This window comes from Podarcis gaigeae (genome assembly GCF_964106915.1).
Source record: "Podarcis gaigeae genome assembly, chromosome: 11".
In the NCBI taxonomy this organism is placed as follows: Eukaryota; Metazoa; Chordata; class Lepidosauria; order Squamata; family Lacertidae; genus Podarcis; species Podarcis gaigeae.
The window spans coordinates 6873858-6893290 of record NC_139687.1 but is presented as its reverse complement, the minus strand read 5'-3'; the positions used below and the strand labels follow the sequence as shown (position 1 = coordinate 6893290).

The following is a 19433-nucleotide window of genomic DNA, read 5'->3' as shown; positions in this document are numbered from 1 at the left end:
CCAGGGGTCAGCAAACTTTTTCAGCAGGGGGCCAGTCCACTGTCCCTCAGACCTTGCGGGAGGCCAGACTATTTTTTTTGGGGGGGGGATGAACAAATTCCTGTGCCCCACAAATAACCCAGAGATGCATTTTAAATAAAAGGACACATTCTACTCATGTAAAAACACACTGATTCCTGGACCGTTTGCAGGCCGGATTTAGAAGGCGATTGGGCCAGATCCAGCCCCTAGTTTGCCTACCCATGGTGTAGTCTTTGAGGATCAGAATCCCTTTGCAATTCTTCTCACTTAATGATATAATTTGCCCTTTTAATCCTCCCCCCCCCCCAATTCCCAATTTTTGGCTTGCTTTGGTTTAGGTGTCAGGAAAATGAAGTGCATTCTTTCCCCCAAGGAATTCTGGGCACTGTAGTTTGTTAAGGGTTGCTGGGAATTATAACTCTGTGAGGAGTAAACTACAGTGCCCAGAGTTCTTTGAGGGGAGAAATGTGCTTTGAACATGCTTTATAGTTATTGTGTGTATGCAACCTTAGTTCCTTTAGTTCATGTTAGCTGCTGGTAACCTTTCCCTGGACAAAGGTTCTTCTTCCACAATACACAATGCAGTTCTATTGCTTGAGCCATTTATATTTACCATATTAAGAGACCTTACTTCAGTGTGATGGGCTCAATTAATTTACCTTCAGGTATATTTTATCGCTGTTTTTGTGTAATATTAATGGCCATTCCCTGGTGAGTCTATTTGTGAAACATTTCCACCACTTTCTCCCCCACGCCCCATTTCAATTTTGAAATATTAGCAGCCAAGGCATCAGTCAGCAGTAACAGTATCAACGAAAGGGCAAAAGGACGATAAGGGGATATTGCATCTCTCGCCAGAATTTGTAAAACAAACACAGGGCCCTCCAAATAGCTGTATGAGCTGCTTTCAATCTTATGGGGTCTTCAAGAGTGAGAGTGTAATCTTTAAAAAATTAAAACACTGCCACCCATCCTAACACCTGCAGATTACTTCACTGCAATGCCATTCTAACAGTTATAATTGGAAATTATAGGTCATTCCAAGGTGAAATGCTGCTCCTCACACAGCAAGGTTTTTGCACACAATGACCTCATATCAAAAATTGCCTTTTCATATTCAGAGCCTCCTTGTGAGTCTGTGACTTCAATTGCTACTCTTATCCATCTACAAACAGGTAATGCAGGGAAACCAGGTAGACATTCTTGATCTTGTTCACCAGCCCATAGAACAATCTCAAGGAGATGGTTTAATTTGAAGGATAAACCAAAATGGACAGAGCCCAGCAATGTGTGCAGACTGGAAATGAAAAATCCACCATACATGAGATGGAGATTTACAGCGATATTTAAAAGAGAGACGAGTTAAAACACTCCAGGTATAGAATGAATGGGAGTAGGAGCGCTCTGCAGACTTGAAAAGGAGAAGAGCTATTCTGAATCATGTAATGTTCAAGGTTTCAAGTACTGGGACCAAATCTCAAATTCTCTGCTGGTTCAACAATCATTCATTCAATTTTTTGAAGCTAGAGGGTTGGGTTGTACAGTGGTACCTTGGTTCTCGAACGTAATCCATTCCGGAAGCCCATTCAACTTCTGAAACATTAAAAAACCAAGGCGCGGTTTCCAGTTGGCTGCAGGAGCTTCCTGCACTCAAAACGAAAAAACGTTTGAAAACTGGAACACTAACTTCTGGGTTTTCAGCATTCGCGAGCCGATTTTTTCATCAACTAAGCTGTTCGAGAACCAAGGTTCCACTGTATAGAACAAGCCTGCTCTTGACAGGCTAAGATTACTACAGCAGCCAAGAGGTCAACTTTGAGCTCTTCCTTACCAACACAGCCTGCTAGCTATTAAAATTTTAAATTTTAAAAGTTTTTTTTTAAGAGAATAGGCTGGCATCCTGAGTTTGTTGCCACTGTTGGGAGCACTGATAATAGGGGGGAGCAACTAACAATGGGGGGAATTAAAATGATTCTCATAACAGTAATCTACTGTTATGTAGAAGGAGCGTCTCCACCCCCATCGTTCTGCCCAGACGCTGAGGTCCAGCGCCGAGGGCCTTCTGGTGGTTCCCTCACTGCGAGAAGCCAAGTTACAGGGAACCAGACAGAGGGCCTTCTCAGTAGTGGCACCCGCCCTGTGGAACACCCTCCCACCGGATGTCAAAGAGAAAAACAACTACCAGACTTTTAGGAGACATCTGAAGGCAGCCATGTTTAGGGAAGCTTTTAATGTTTAATAAAAAAAAGGTAAAGGTACCCCTGCCCGTACGGGCCAGTCGTGTCCGACTCTGGGGTTGCGCGCCCATCTTGCTTAAGAGGCCGGGGGCCAGTGCTGTCCGGAGACACTTCCGGGTCACGTGGCCAGCGTGACAAAGCTGCTCTGGCGAACCTGCACCAGCGCAGCACACGGAAACGCCGTTTACCTTCCTGCTATACAGCGATACCTATTTATCTACTTGCACTTAAGGGTGCTTTCAAACTCCTAGGTGGGCAGGAGCTGGGACTGAAAGACGGGAGCTCACCCCGCTGCGGGGATTCGAACCGCCGACCATACCCACAGCGCCACCCACGTCCCCAGCGCCACCCACATCCCATGTGTTTAATAGGCCATCGTATTTTGATATTTTGTTGGAAGCTGCCCAGAGTGACTGGGGAAACCCAGCCAGATAAGCAGGGTATAAATAAGAAGTTGTTGTTGTTGTTGTTGTTGTTGTTGTTGTTGTTGTGATACAATCTATGGCCTCATTCTGCTTTTTATATATTGCTCCAGTAATCAACAGAAAGGGTATCAGTGTATTTGCCTTGGCCACTGTGGCACAATGGTTAGAGTGTTGGACTATGGACTGGGAGACCAGGGTTCAAATCCCCACTCATCCATGAAGCTCACTATGTCACCATCTCTTAGCCTAATCTACCTCATAGGGTCCTTGTGGGGATGAACTGGGAAGGAAGTGAACCAGGTATACCACCTTAGATTCCTTGGAAGATAAAGGTGGTATATACATGTAATAAATAAAATAATAAAAACATACAAGAGAAACCATTAATTTTATCCAAACATCTCTAAACTTACCTGAAAACGAAACAAAACATTTGCATTACAACTTGACCTTAGGCATTTTGCAGGTTTAGCTTATGCCTCCTTGACATGTATTTAAAATGGTACCAGATTTTGATCTTCAGAGCCTGACGGATTCAAATGCTTGGAGAAATCCACCTGTCCCCATTTCTCCCACCTCAAAAGCTCATTTAGACTGCAGTCCTACCTGCACCATGAGAGAAAGCCCAACTGAACACACAATCCAAATGAAATTGATTATGAACCATAATCAAAATGAAAATGTTTAGGACTGCATTGTTAATTTGCTCTTTGGTTCTCATACACAATTCAGGAGAGGAAAAACCAGCGACTGAAAGACATATAAACAAACACCTGTACTTACACGTGTCGGGCTTGAGTTGACTATTTGTGATCCCAAAATACTGAGGGTTTTCAATTACGGGAATCTTTGTCATTCCAATAATTACTGCATCTGGTCCGCCCTCGGAAGAAGATGGAGTGTTACTTCCATTAGAGATGTGATGAAGAGGACTCGCTGAATCGTCGTCATTGCTGATAACTGAAGAAGGACCTAAAGTTAGAAACAAAGATGTCCCTGTAACTTGACATAGTTTTCCCCTCCCTCTATCATTGCTCTGGTCCTCACTATCTTGCTTAGAACCAAGCATACTGTAAGGTTTTGCGCAGAGGATGCGGGGAAAAGAGCTTTAGACCAGGACACCCAGAGGCCTAGTCCCTTAACGTCTGCCCCTCCAAGGCAGCAGACCTACCAAAGGTTGAGTTGTGGGGCCTGTTTACCTAGCATTGACCAGGCTGCTTGCCTCCGACCTCAACAGCTGCCGCTTCTGGAAGTTGACCTTTTGCCCATCACTTTGGCTCTGATCCTGTTACCACTTTGGAAGCTGATCCACAACAAACTGTGGCAATTACGTATAGACAGTGTTGACTTTTAGAAGGTTCCGAAGACGGTTTGCCCTGCTGTTTTGCTCCAATTAAAACTCTCATTCTTTTCCATTTGGATGGCATTTTGTACTTTTCAATAAATAAAGTGCCCACTCATACAGCACATTAAACTCAGCTATATATGAGGAGCATGTAAATGCAACAAATAAATGAATAATAAAACACAGCAAATGTATAGATGACGACTCATGTCCTAAGCGGGTCTCCTTGTCAGATACTGGTGACTATGTAAGCCATGGAATGTGGATGCAATGGAATGGATGGAGAAAAACAGCTCATCAGCAGCTCAAATGCACCTTCTCCCAGAATGGCTTGCATGGTGAGGGAGGCGACAGCGCTAATTTGAGCTGCCTTATACCGAGTCTGGCTATCTCGGTTTCTGAGCACAATTCAAAGTGTTGGTGCTGACCTTTAAAGCCCTAAACAGCCTCGGTCCTGTATACCTGAAGGAGCGTCTCCACTCCCATCGTTCAGCCCGGACGCTGAGATCCAGCATCGAGGGCCTTCTGGCGGTTCCCTCATTGCGAGAAGTGAGGCTACCGGGAACCAGGCAGAGGGCCTTCTCGGTGGTGGCACCCGCCTTGTGGAACGCCCTCCTATCAGATGTCAGAGAGATAAACAACTACCTGACATTCAGAAGACATCTTAAGGCAGCCCTGTTCAGGGAAGTTTTTAATATGTAACACTGTACTGTTTTTAACACTTGATTGGGAGCTGCCCAGAGTGGCTGGGGAAACTCAGCCAGATGGGCAAGGTATAAATAATAAATTGTTGTTGTTGTTGTTATATCTCGCTCAGCACTGTGTACTCTGGCAATGGGGAGCCTCAGGCCCTGAGGACAAATGCAACCATTGAGGTCACTCTCTCACTGGTCATTCCTCCTTCCCAGGCCATGACCACACATCCCTTTACTAGTTCCCCCTTTTGCTCATGTTGTATTGTAAAATCACCGTCCAATGCAAAGTACTCTAGAGGCTTTTCATAAATCAGAATTCATAAATCAGAAAGTTAATTCAATCCACTGACTATCTTGAATTCAGTTATATATGACACGGTGGTTCCTACCCCCTTCACTTTACCTGAAAAGCAATGACTTGCACCACAGTTACTATGGCTGCTTGCCACTACACCAGGGGTGTAGTGGGAAATCTTGAAGCTGGAGCGTAGTGTAGTGAGAGTAAACGCCACTGAACTCCTCCTCTTACTTTGGACCCCAGCTTAGAAAATACTTCAGGCTTCAACAAAAGTTCTTCATCCAGCTAAAACGCAACCTTTAGCACTTCATTAGAAATGCAAACAAGCTTGCAAACAAGTGTTAACATATCACCTGCTGCTGTGAACCAGGAAACCCATCAAATAACAGGAAAGAAGTCTCCAGTCTCTGCTTGATGGTGTTCCTCATCTTCTGACTTCCTCTATGCTACTCTGTTACAAACAAACTTGTAAATTTCATGATAGTCACTTCAGCAGATGACTTGGAACTGAAATTTGATTCTACTTATGGCCAAATATGTCTCCTTTCTGCTTCAGCGAAGACAACTGGAGTAGCATTTTGTTTTCTTTGCAATTGCTTGTTTCTATGGGTACCTTGCACGAAATGTTGAGTTCCTTTTACTTGTTACTTTCCATCATATTAAAAGTTGAGGGGCTCCTCTGCAGAGCAACTCCCTGGCTCCACCTGGCTCTTCCGGAATGGGATTAGCTCTTAGAGAACTAGGGCATACAATAACAACAGCTCTAGAACAGGCATAGGCAAACTTGGCCCTCCAGATGTTTTGAGACTACAATTCCCATCATCCCTGACCACTGGTCCTGTAAGCTAGGGATGATGGGAGTCGTAGTCCAAAAACATCTGAAGAGCTGAGTTTGCCTATGCCTGCTCTAGAAGAACCCCCAAGCTCTTAGGGGAGTGCTGCACCACTGAGAACAGGCCATCTACCTAACTCCAGGACCTGGAAACCACCCATCAACAATGCCTCCATCTCGCCAGGATTCATTCCCAGCCTCTTGACCCTCATCCAATTCCAGTTATTACTAATTCCAGGCCTCTTCCGAATCAGATGAAAGGAGAGACAGAGCTGGGTGCCATCTGCATATTGATGACTCTCCAAATCCCTGGATGATAGTTCTGACCATCTTCATATAGATGTTAAAAAGCATGTGTCCTGCACAAATGCCAAGGAACTGAGCAGAAGACGCCCAATGCTACTGTCCAGGATCAGTTCTGCAGCTACAAGAGGAGGGCCTGTAATATGGTGTCAGTACAGGAGGATACAATAGTTAATGGTATCTGGAGGCTCAGGGGACTTCAGTGGCTATAAGTGTCTCTTACCAACTGCAGCTTGTTTGACAGGGAAGGCCATTCCTAGTCCAGGCAAGCCTTACCACAGCAGTCCATGTGTTGCTTGCTTCAAGACTGTATTACTGCAATGCACTCTGTGGGGGGCTTTCCTCACACTTGAACCAGAAACTATAGTTAGTGCAGAATGCTGGAGCACGATTGCCGACAGGTGAGGCCCCGTGCTCAAGAGATCTGAAATGTTGCTGATTTGCTGCTGGGCCAAGTTACTATTAGCATATAAAGCCCTTAACAACTTGGACCAATTCACTGTACTCTTTTAAGCACTTGCTAATAACATTCTGGTTTAGACAAGCCCACCCAGATGCTAAGAAAGCTGAGGTAATCTTGATCTGTTTTTAACTTGTTTTCTGTTCTTTCCTTTTTCTTCTTATTTACTTTAATTGACTATAATAATCTCAAAATCAGGAAAAAAGAAAGTTGAGGTAATCTTGATCTGTTTTAAAGTAGAGTTATCATTATTCTTTAATTATTCTTTATTAAATTTATATACCGCCCTACACCTGGAGGGTTGTGATTTTTTCTTGATTTTACTGTCTTATCTTTTGTAAACTGCCTTGAGGTTTGTTTGTTTTTACAATCAAATGATGTATGCATTTTATCAAATGATATCAAAAGCACAACGGGATCAAGAACCAACAGAGTTGCACTCCCTCTTGTCGCTTACCTGATAAAGGTTACCAGTCAGGGTGACCAAGGTAATTTCAGTGCCATCTATGATGCCAGAGTGAAATGGGTAGCTTCATCCAAGCAAGCCTGAAACTGTTCAGCTGCCATCTCTCAATCCTCTTGCCCTGGACATTTGGAAGTGGATCATAGCTATCTAGAATTTCAGAGTCCAGGGAGGGACTCTTGAGAAAGGGATCACTGCTGCACCATTTTTTGGGAAGAGAAGTATCAACCCACCCCCATCTCAACCAATTCATATGATCAAACCTTCCTGGCTAATATTTATTAGCCATGATAGGCAAGGGTCAACAGAACACACAGCGCATGAGGCAGTGTCCAGTGTTAGTTATATTTTATATTCAGAGTAGAACCAGTAGAATTACAGTGGTGCCCCACAAGACGGATGCCTCGCAAGACGAAAAACCCACTAGACAAAAGGGTTTTCCGTTTTGGAGGCGCTTCGCAAAACGAATTTCCCTATGGGCTTGCTTCGCAAGACGAAATGCCTTGCGAGTTTTTCTGACTTTTCCCCCCCCCCCTTTTCTAAGCAGCTAAGCCGCTTATCTGCTTATCCGCTAAGCTGATAAGCCGCTAAAAGCCGCTAAAAGCTGCTAAGCCGCTAATAGTGCTAATCCGCTAATCCGCTAATGGGCTTGCTTCGCAAGACGAAAAAACCGCTAGAGGAAGAGAATCGCGGAACGGATTCTTTTCGTCTTGCGAGGCACCACTGTAATGGACATGATTCACTTAGACCCAGAGTTCAACCAATGACATGGCTGGAACTAACTTAGTTGAATGTAAGCTGTGATAATCCAGACCCCTGCCAGTATCCTGTCCATATCCTCAGGCCACAACAAGTGAAACTGATCCCACAAACCAATATTAGATGGTGCTCTGAAAACCTTCACCTGACCTACATTAATGCCACACAAACAGCCACAATGGAAAACAATGAAACAAAAACCGGCATCATATTTTAATATCCTAAAAGAAGATAATAAAATACTCCAGAAAAAACTGTGGCAATGAATGAGCTTAGTGCAAGTGTTCTGATTTCGCAATGCCTACTTTTCCCCCCTTTTGTCCTCTATTTGTTATGTAATTAACAGATGGCAAATCTCTGTGTGTCAGGAGACAGCTAAATTTACACCTCTTTAAATACCTTGTTTGTCAGCTCCCTTGATAAATGTGAGTAAACTGGCGTACAAACTGTTTTAATGCTTGCTTATCTGACAGACTAGCTATTAGATGAAAAGCTGCATCCCATTTCCTTAATGCACTGCCAAATTTACACCACAGTCAAAGGCTATGCTATAGAGCCAACACTTAATTGAACAACCAAATGTATGCGTGAGGTTTCAAGAATGCAAAACAATTTTCAGAAGGGAATTTAAAAACACTCACTTCGAATTGGAAGTAGCTTTCACTGTTCCATCAACTCTCCCATAAGCACAGTGTGTGAACTTTGAGGCAAAGGGTAATTTTCCACCCAAATGCCGAAATTCTGCTGCATCTGGTTCAAATGGGGTCAGCTAATTACTTGTCAGAAGCAGAAGGAACCTTTTGATAACACCTATTATTGATGTTGTTTTCACAAATCCAGCTTTGGCTTACAACCAAAAGTTGGAAAAGTACATTTAAAAAAAATATGGCTAGAAATGCAGGTCACTAATTGCTAATAGTAACCACATATGGAGTTCCGCTTGATGTTGCCAGCTGAATTCATGTTTATTTTTTTTTCTTATTTTTTAAAGTCGGAAACTAAAAACAGATAAGAAACAGCAATCTGCCTAGGAGAGAGAGAACATAGGAGAAATACTTCCTGCTCTAGCTTTCCGTCCTTCCTCCTTATATCAGATGTACATTCTGAGTTGCATGAAGTTGTACGTGAATCATTTCCAATACAGAGTCTAGCCTGGAGATTTGGAAAAGCACTGTATTTCTCCATGTATAAGACTAGGTTCCTCTAAATACAGTGGTGCCTCACAAGACGAAAATAATTCGTTCCGCGAGTCTCTTCGTCTAGCGGTTTTTTCGTCTTGCGAAGCACAGCCATTAGCGGCTTAGCGGCTTAGAAAAAGGGGGGGAAGGGGGGAAACTCGCAAAAAGGGGAAAAACTCGTTTTTGTCTTGCAAAGCCAAGCCCATAGGGAAATTCGTCTTGCGAAGCACCTCAAAAACAGAAAACTCTTTCGTCTAGCGAGTTTTTCATCTTGCGAGCCATTCGTCTTGCGGGGCACCACTGTAATGTCAAAAATTAGGGGGCGTCTTATACACTGATACATCTCCCCCCATTTTCTTAAATCTGAGTCCCCCAAAATGTCTTATACGTGGGGGCATCTTATAGACATAAAAATATGGTAGTTATCCATGTTTCTTATGTAGGTTTCTCCCCCCCCCCCTCCTCAAAAAATGCATAGATTGTGACTGGCCCTTCTGGGGTGTGTCAACGTTCTGGTGGAGGAACCTTTTCCTGCTGCACACAGCATGGAAGTGCCAGAAGCCACCATACCATCCTCTGCCCCCACCCAAGAGCCTCACTCCCCCACAAAATGTCCACTGGCTTACATTTCCACAGAGAACTCTCACTCCAGGAAGCCATCTGTAGTGTCATGCAATAATAGCAGAGTACTTTACTTGCCCACTCAAAAAATCTGCAAGTCCACGCTTCCCAGTTGCTACTGCACCCAATACATCTGATATCAGAGACCCAGCCTGACTGAATTCCATTGCTGTTCCCGCTCCACCTCTTGCCCAACAAATGCTGGGGCAACTTAAGAAGCTAGACTGTGAAGGCTGCATCAACGTCTCTGAAATATTAAAGCAATAAAAGACTTCATTCTTTGCCAAAATGAGTAATATGTTGGGCAGTGGTTGTTTTTATATTTATAGCTTTACTTATTGTTTGGAGTAAGTAGGTCTTATAGAAGCTGGGTCTACTTCAGAGTTAGCCAGCATGCTGCCTTCCAGATTTTGTAGATTCCAGTGCTGGAGACAGCAGGCCTGTGTGCGCCAATTGGGGGGGGGGGTCGCAAGTAGCAAGAGTGCTCTGACACTCAGGTCCTGTTCACTGGCTTCCCACTGGCACCTGGGTGGCCACTATGAGAACAGGATAATGGGCCTTTGGTCTGATCCAGCAGGGCTCTTATGTACTCCTCATTGGTCCCAGCCAATGGGGCCATTGGTCAGGGATGATAGAAGCTGCAGTCTGCCATCTGGAGAAAATCCTATTGCTTACACCTGTTCTACTTCTGATTCTGGAAATGGCACGCAACACATCCTAAGTACTTATCATCTTCTCTAGTTCTTTCTACCCTATCCCATAAATTCCTGTGTGCCTCCCATATTCACTTTTCTCTCAACACCCTTGCAACAGGATCATTCTCCCCTTAGGAGGTTGGATTCTCTGACTTCCTATAACTCTTCCAGAGGCTACAAGAGCCTTGCACTCTCTCTCTCTTGCATTCCTATATGTTTAAGCCAGGCATGGCCAAATTTGGCCCGCTAGCTGTTTGGGGACTATAGTTCCCATCATCCCTGACCACTGGTCCTGTTAGCTAGGGATGATGGGAGTTGTAGTCCCAAAACAGCTGGAGGGCCAAGTTTGGCCATGCCTGGTTTAAGCCATTAACAGGATACAGCAGAAACACTTGCACACAGCCACAGCTAGAGGACTTCCCAACAGTCAAATGGTGAGACCTGTCTTTGAAAGGTTATCTTTAGGCTACATACTGTAGCCAGATTTTCTCTAGAATGCTGAACATTAAAGGTAGATTCTCATGTTTGCTTTCTGTTTCCATTGCACATATGGTTTTTCCAGTTAGTTTTTTTCTTTATGGTATTGGAGGGTGTATTTTTGGATGACACACCTAGAAATGGAGTACCTTCCAAAGCAGGCTTGCTGGTCGTCCTTTTTTGAGTGGTGTGATACTTCTGTGGGTGGCACTGACAATGCTGAGATACAGTTCCTTTGCTTTCAAAAAGGAAAAAGAGGGAACCCAATGAACTTTGGAATTTTTCATTCATCCTTGTCCACAGCATCTGTGGAAACAACAGTGGGGTAGGCCTCCGTGCCTTGCTTGCAAACAACATAAGGAGGTCCTTCTGGTCTGGTGGGTCTTGCCCTACATTGACAACTGCCCCCCCATTCTTAATTTTCCAGAACGCCATGAAACATAACAACAATGGGTGCTCTCAGGCCCCGTCAGGTATTTAAAATGGCAGCTTTCCTGATCTGGTGCAGCAGGACCATAGCAGACATTAGCACTGGTTGCCTTCACTAGGCCCCAAAGGACTACATGATGAGGCTAGGTCAATTTGTGGGCTTCCCACAGGTATCCGGCTGGAAATTGTTAGAAACAGAGAGAATGTGTGCCAATTTACTCTTCATTTCTAATACCCTGTTCTATTTACCAAAGCTGACTGGACTGGCAGTGGAATCTTACTTCAACACTTGTGATGGGACAGGCCGGCTTAGGGGAGACCATACCGCACAAACAGCTTTAACCTCCCTCCCCAAAATCTTGCTGCTGTTCTCTGCACCAAACATTTGTCATCTGAAATGGCTGCCTCACTCTGCCTAATGGTAGGGCAGGCCTCATGTACTGGGCTTTATTCACACCATCATTCCTTAGTGTTGGCCTCCAGCTCTTTTCCTACTGCGTATCATTGTGCTGCTGGCTTTGGTGTCCTTGGCTTTGGCAGCGCCCCTGAGTTTTGAGTGTCACTGTAAGCACATGACCTCCTCAGCTTATGGGAAGAAGCTCCAGCTCCTGGAAGTTACACAGGAAATTTGCAGCACGCTCAAGCAAGAACACTGGTGTGCCATGCGCCCAACCCTATGGCCTCATCTACCAGGGGAGAAAATTGTAGGGTCATGCTGGAGCTCACAACGTATTTCCCCCAGGAACATTCCCAATCTATTTGTACCTATATTTAACTTAATAAATCTTGTTTGACTTCTTCAGACGGCTGATCTCTCTTGAAGTATGTCACTTTCCCTCCATTCAAGCATTCTGGGTAGCCTGCCTATTTCAGCGACATCTGCAATGTAGTACGTGGAGGATTTCCTCCTGACCTTTGACAGGAATGGGCTGGCTGCCTATGCAATAAAGTTCAAGTTCAAGAACCAACTTGCAGGTTTCACTCCCCCTTGGCTGAATGGGATCCAAGCTCAAGGTCACAGTTCATGAATCCTGGTGGAATGAAACACTTCTTTATACAGCTTTCATTCCACCTATCAGGCCATTGTCATGTTACACCTTTTTTGGTTGACAGGGAAATATATTTCTCTAAGGCTTGAAGAGAACGGCAATGGGTTACCTTGTAGTTCGACTTTGATGAAGAGGAAATGCATTGAAGTGACATTTTTAGTGTTCAGACAAATTTGGCAATAAGTCATAGCAAGGGCAGTGAAACAGTTGCATTCTGGTTCATCCTAAATAATCAACAACAGTGTCAAAGGGTTACTCTCGCTAATTTAAATAGAACTTTAAACCTTTCATAAACAGATCCTGCATAATAAATGTTGATGTCAAACACGCCAGTTCCCTAGAGAATGATGAAATAAACCATTGCCCGATTGAAATGAATATATACTCCTTTCAGCTACTTGTATTTTATTATAGCTCTGCTATCAAAAGTGCTCACGGCTGCAAGTTTGATCCAGAAACCATTTTATTATGGCAACCAATGTTAGTGGCCTGTTGGCATACAATGAACTCTCCACGTGAGATCAGACTGTTGTGACTCTATGCTCACTTCAGACCATTGGAAGGTCTCTTAGACCACCAGCTCAGTATTGTCTACAATGAGGCTCTCTAGGATTTGAGACAGAGGAAAGACATTCCCAGACCTATAGGGAGAGGCCAAGAATCGAACCTTATTAGTCCTAAATGGAAGGTAGCAGAAACACTGGTTGCTGATAAAATCAGACATTCCTGATTGCCCTTCTGTTCATACAAGGGTTTTTTTCTGTAATCAGGTGGAAATAAAGGTAAAGGTAAAGGTACCCCTGACTGTTAGGTCCAGTCGCGGATGACTCTGGGGTTGCATGCTCATCTTCCTCTATAGGCCGAGGGAGCCGGTGTTTGTCTGCAGACAGCTTCCAGGTGACCAGCAGGACTAAGCCACTTCTGGCGAACCAGAGCAGAGCACGGAAATGCCGTTTACCTTCCCGCCAGAGCTGTACCTATTTATCTACTTGCACTGGCGTGCTTTCGAACTGCTAGGTGGGCAGGAGCAGGGACCGAGCAACGGGAGCTCACCCCATTGCGGGGAGTCGAACCGCCGACCTTCTGATTGGCAAGCCTTAGGCTCTGTGGTTTAGACCACAGCGCCACCCACGTCCCTAAATCAGGTGGAAATACACAAATTAGAGGAGTGGCATTTCAAATGTGAAATGTGCCTGTCTGCATCATTCTTCCTTATCCTCCTTAAAACACATACATCCTCTTTTGAGAGTGGAGAGTATAAATCAGTGAATGATAAAGAATTGTACAGGGAGACACAGACAGCACTTGGGTGTGTCTCTTGCTTGTGTTTGGTAGTTGGGCCATCTTGGCTGTGGGTCCTGGAAGACCTGCTCCCTGCCCTGCAGGACTTTCCCACTTGGGCTGGGACGGTGGGACCCTGACTGATTCCAGCTACAGAAGCCGAGGCTGCTGAACAGACCCTTTAGCTGAGGCATTCTTTGGGGGGGGTTGTTGGGTGGGGGGGGTTATTGTTGTTGTTGTTAATTTTTTGTATTTTTATTTTGGAAATTATGATTTATGTGGAAATTGTTCAATTTGATTGTATACGCTTTGATGTTTTGTTTATTGTTTATGACTACTTTTGTTTGTAGTTATGTATTTTTTTATTGTTGCAAGCGGCCTTGAGCATTGTTTTAACTTTGGAAAGATGGCATACAAATACAATGATGGATTGATTGGCACAGTGGTGCAACTAGGTAATTTTGGAGAGGGGACTTTATGGTCTTATGCCCCACACCCTTCAACACCTTTAGTTCAGAGCTTTCCAAACTTTGTCTCCTGGTATGTCCCACAGAGGACCCTAAGGTCCATGCATAATAATAGCTTAAAGGTCCCGGGCCCTAAGGAAGCCAGACTATCCTCCACAAGGGGCAGGGCTTGTTCAGTGACGGCTCCGACCTGATGGAATGCTCTGTCCCAAAAGACTAGGGCCCTGCAGGACTTGATCTCCTTCTGCAGGGCCTGTAGGACAGAACTATTCCACCTAATTCAATCAGAATTAGGCTGATCCTCTATTCCCTTTTCCCTTTCCTCTTCTATGAAGAAACCCTTTCTGGGTCCCCAAGTTTAAATTCTTATTCACACACCTCCTTGCTGGCCCTAGTAGGACCAACGTGGCCAGTTAGCATTGGTGATCATTCGATGTCTACTGTCAGGGTCCCCCTCCCCCCCAAAAAATGACCCCTGCATTTTAGAATATTAATGATACTGATGCTGCATTTTATGTTGTATTCTATGCTGTTTTATGCTGTTTTTAAGTCGCATTTTAATCAATGTTTTATATTTGCTGTTAGCCTCACTGAACCCGATTTTTAAACTGGGAAGGCTGAGGTATAAATAAAAAAAATTATTATTATTAAATTATTAACACATTAGTGTGTTGTCTGCAGTGTGCAGGTGTGTCGCGCGAATCCTATCCACACTTTTGGAAAGGGGTTAGTTTAACCTCCGGTTTGCTAGCAAAACCGAACTACCGCGTCACGAAATGACGCTTGTCTAAAAAGTGTGTCACCAATGTGAAAAGTTTGGATATGGTAAGATGACCCTGCAGCATTGAGGGCTCTTCTACTCATTCAGCTAAGTGGATCTGTAACAGTGAACCATCCAGACTTTCCTAACAGACTGATCCTGTGCATGTTTACTCAGAAGCAACTCCCACTTAGTTCAGTTGGACTTCCTCTAAAATAAATGTGAATGAGATTAGATTATTAACTCGTAGCCTCATTATACATAACAAGTCCCATGTGAATGAGGATCAGAGAAGCCCTCTCTACGTGTTACGCACATAGAGGACCCTGGCGGGCAGTAGCTACTCATGTGTAGAGGTTCCTCTTCAGAGATCTCTCTGCAAATAGAGGGGGCAGGCCAAGCTTTGCTAAGCAACCCCCCCTCCACTATGCATGAGTGCTCTCCAGACCAGTAAAGCATGAAGTCTTGAAATAATCAGCGCATGATTTTTAGCAAATGACGTTTTCTGTCCTGGAGAGACAATAGTTCATTTATACAACTGCAGATTAATGTTCTGCTGTTAAGAATGAGTTAAAGTAATACATCTTCCTTATAGTCCAATGCCGTGCAAAGAGGGAAATGATGGATCTTTGGTCTCTTATATTACAAAGAGCGACAGTTTCATGTCTACATAATGTTTAATTGAAAATCTATGAAAATCCATTCCTCATTTTTAACCCCTGAGAAATTAATGCAAGATCAAATCTTGAAAACTCCTTGGTTCATGCTGAGACAAAACTATCAGTGGGAGTTTTGCCAGAGTAGGTATTAAGGACTTGCATGACTTGGCCCACAGTACCAGAGAAATATGAGCTATTAGCTCAATTCATCTATGTCTAAAGTACATTGCTCAAGCCCTAACATTCTGCTAGAGCCTGGCTTTGCCAGACTGTTTGGCACAACCACTAGGGCTTAGCAGCTGTTACAGATTTGTGAGGACGGCAGGACTGAGTTCTTTCTAACAGTTCTAAGGAACAAATGAAATGCCTTCTGGTCAACGTGCCCACAGTATTTGCCTCCTCACAAACCCAAAAGACAAATCGTAACGTAAACCAAAGTACACAACTTAAAAGATGGATCACCCCTCCAAATGAATTTTATGAAGACAGTACAAGCCCCAAAACAGCACTGAATGCAACAGCACTCTCCCCATCCTTTCAGCTCAGCAGGTTAGGAATTGAGGAGACCTGCAGCATTTGTTAAAGCACAATTCTAAACATGTCTACCCAGCAGAAAGTTCCATTAACCTTATTATGTAATATTTGTCAACATAAACTACTTCCTAGATGGGGTGTGGGGGAAGAAGAGTCATGGAGGCTGCACTGAATTTTGGAGAGGGGATAGGATACAAACAAATAAAATGGATGAAGTTCCTGAAACAGAAAAGACCCTTTGGCTTAGGAGTGAAATAAAATTAGCTGAGGTTTCAGCCTCATACTCATTTGCATAGGTAAGCCCCACTGAACTCAATGGGGGTATGTCGCTGTGATGGGATAATGAGCTGCTTGTGCGTAAAAGCTGAATCCCTCAGAGCTTTGCATAGGTCTCAAAGCTCTGCCATTACGGGAGCCCTCAAAGCATGACTCCCTCAATCACTGGCAGAATCCGTCAGTGGGCGCTTCCGGAATTTACGCCAACATAGGAGTTCCTTAACGGAAACCCTCCTTTTGGAATCTCTGCGTGACAGTTTCCTGTGCGGAGTGGGCGTCCCCAGCGGAGGTCCAGAAACCTCTCCACTGTTCTCACTGGAAGTATCTTGGAGCCATCCCTCCGACTGAGTTTCTGCGGGAACTCTCTCTCTCCCCCTGCTGGTTCCTTCCTCAGCATCCGAGGGTCTCCTAACCTCCTTGAGCCCTTCCACCACCTGACTCTCCGATGGCAGTTCCCTGACAGTAGCTATAGGATTGTGCTGTTCAGGCTTTTAGATCCTACCTAGGTATTAAAAGCCAAAGTCTATAAAATGTCTCAAATTCAGAAAGTCTTTTAATTTTGCATTCTGTAGTACTTAAAAAAACAACACTGGAGCATGAAACTTCTTCAGAGGTCAGGACAGGGAAAACTTTCTGTTATCATGGTGAATGTGTAGCTTTATCTCTCCACTTATAAATAATGAAAAGCTGGCATCCACTTTGACATTAAAAAACCCTCTAAGTGACCTTTTCTACAGAAAGTTGCTGTTGCAGTAATAGAATTATTATTATAGGAGTATTGTTAATCACTTTTTTTTTGCAAACAGACGGTAGACTCAGGTTGCATTAACACAAGCAACAAATGCCTTCAGGAATGCACACAAACAGCAAAGTGTATTTCGTTTGAATAAAATACATAAGAGGGCTTGTTGAGCAGGTACATTTGAGAAACGCTCTAGGAATCCACAAAAGAATGGCTGTGGATTTATATATATTGTATTTATGTTTGTGTAAGGTTAGAGCAACAGAAGGTTAAACATCTGCATTTTCTTCTGGGGCTTTAAATATATGATATATATTGCGAAAACAAGGTAATGGAAAAAGTATTTTGCATATGGCTGATCATGGATAACTACATTTTCTTTGAAATATTACGTGAATATCGTGTTTAGGCTAGAGAAGAAACAGAAACCACTGCTTGGTCATCAGTCCATTACTTTTGCAATCTAGGCCAAGGCCTTCCACACTATTTGTTCCTATATATACTGTATTTTTCGCTCTATAGGAAGGACACACCAGACGATAGGACGCACCTAGTTTTTTGGGGGGGGAGGAAACAAGGGGGGGAAATCTGAATCCCAGAAGCCAGAACAGCAAGAGGGATCTGGGTTCTGGGATAGCCACTGGGATAGCTGGTCTAGCTTTGCGCGAAGCCTCCGCAGGGCACAGGGAGCCTTCATCCCCTTGCCCTGCGGAGGCTTCTGGGACAGCCCACGAAGCCTCCGGAGGGCAGCGGGATGAAGGCACCCCACTGCCCTGTGGAGGCTTTGCGCCGCTAACCCCAAAGCTAGAACAGCGAGACAGAGCACTGCGCAGCACTCCGTCTCACTGTTCTGACTTCTGGAACAGCCCATGAAGCCTCCGCAGGGCAGCGGGGTGAAGTAACCCTGCTGCACTCCAAAGGCTTCAGGCAGCTATCCCTGAAGCCTGGAGAGCGAGAGGGGTTGGTGCGCACCGACCGCTCTCGCTCTCCAGGCTTCAGCGAAAGCAATGCGTAGCCTCCGGAGTGCGGAGGGAACGCTCCCTCTGTGCTTTGGAGGCTTCACGTTGCTTTCACTGAAGTCAAGGAGCCTGCATTTGCTCCATAGGACGCACAAACATTTCCCCTTAACTTTTGGAGAGGGAAAAGTGCGTCCTATAGAGCGAAAAATACGGTCGGTGTGTGCGTGTGTGTGTGTGTCCCCGTGTCCAGCATATCATAAAATTTCAGGGCGGTGAACGTTATTAAAACCAATAATGAATGTGATTGGCTATTTAAACAGCTGCAAAGACAAAAACCTTCAAGAGATACCTTGAAGTGACTAGCACATGGGAAAGCCCCTACGAAGGCCCATACCCTGGCAGTAAGTGCACTGTCAATAAAATCCTGGCTCTATTTTTTCCTCACTGCTGCCTCCTCATTGGCCCAGAGGAGGGTGAGGAATTACAGCAGCCACTGCTTGCTTCCTCACAAGCAGCTAGAACAATAGTAAGGAGAAAGATGAAGGCAGAAGGCCCAGCATATGGTGCCCCAAAGCTCCCAAACTCCGTAGCTAACCCTGGGATGTACGAGACCCAGCTCTCTGTTCCCGTCACACTCTTGACACTTGTGAACATTTCTTCTGGCATTTAAAGATATAAAGTGGAACGGACTTCATTAAGCAGAAGTTAGAAAGATTTGGCCATTTAAACGGAATGAAAGAATGTTTAACACAGAATGGGGGAGGTACATGGATTATCTAAAAAAAATATTGTAAACAATTAAACACACTAGCTAGCTAGCAGGATTAATTTAAAACCGAGCAGTTAAAAGGTGACTTTGGAAGAAATATAGAGAGTAACAAATAAAAGGAGTTAAGGGGGAGATGCGGTTTTGAAAATGTTTTTACAAAAAACCAAGGAAGGGGAGGAGGGAAGTCAAAACAAGTATGTATGTAAATATAATTGATGATGATTACTGTTAAATTGAACACTGAATAATAATATGTATAAAAATAAAATAAAAGGAATGGAAGTGGGTGATTTAGAATGTCAGGACAGAGAAGTTGTAATAATCCAAAGCTCTATATGTGCAAATGGAATAAAAGCTCCTATCCCCATTCACTTACATGAAGACTATAGTTCCAGATTCCCATCTCTTTGTGTATTGAAATAAAATGGGGAGTACATTATGGAAAAATGAACTCATATGTGCATCAGAGCCAGTGTAGTCTCACAAGGGATCGCTGGATCTGGATTAGAGCAGGCATGGGCCAACTCAGCCCTCCAGATGTTTTGGGACTACAACTCCCATCATCCCTAGCTAATAGGACCAATGGTCAGGGATGATGGGAATTGTAGTCCCAAAACATCTGAAGGGCCGAGTTTGCCTATGCCTGGATTAGAGTATATAAAAGTGCTCTTACTAGAAGGAGTCCTTTGCCCAGAAGGG

General features: G+C 44.2%; 1 protein-coding gene and 1 long non-coding RNA gene across 10 annotated transcripts in view; one reads left to right on the top strand and one right to left on the bottom strand.

The window, feature by feature from the left end:
* NTRK2 (neurotrophic receptor tyrosine kinase 2) overlaps positions 1 to 19433 on the bottom strand; it is a 188204-nt gene that overhangs the window by 58042 nt on the left and 110729 nt on the right. For 8 of the 9 annotated variants that reach the window (XM_083701958.1, XM_083701950.1, XM_083701956.1 and 5 more), the window contains one exon: positions 3467 to 3655. In XM_083701958.1, the coding sequence (XP_083558084.1) occupies positions 3467 to 3655 (189 nt within the window). The remainder of the gene's footprint in view (positions 1 to 3466; positions 3656 to 19433) is intronic. The other variant, XM_083701957.1, reaches the window with a different exon arrangement.
* LOC310826847 overlaps positions 1 to 19433 on the top strand; it is a 158727-nt gene that overhangs the window by 133036 nt on the left and 6258 nt on the right. The window lies entirely within an intron of this gene.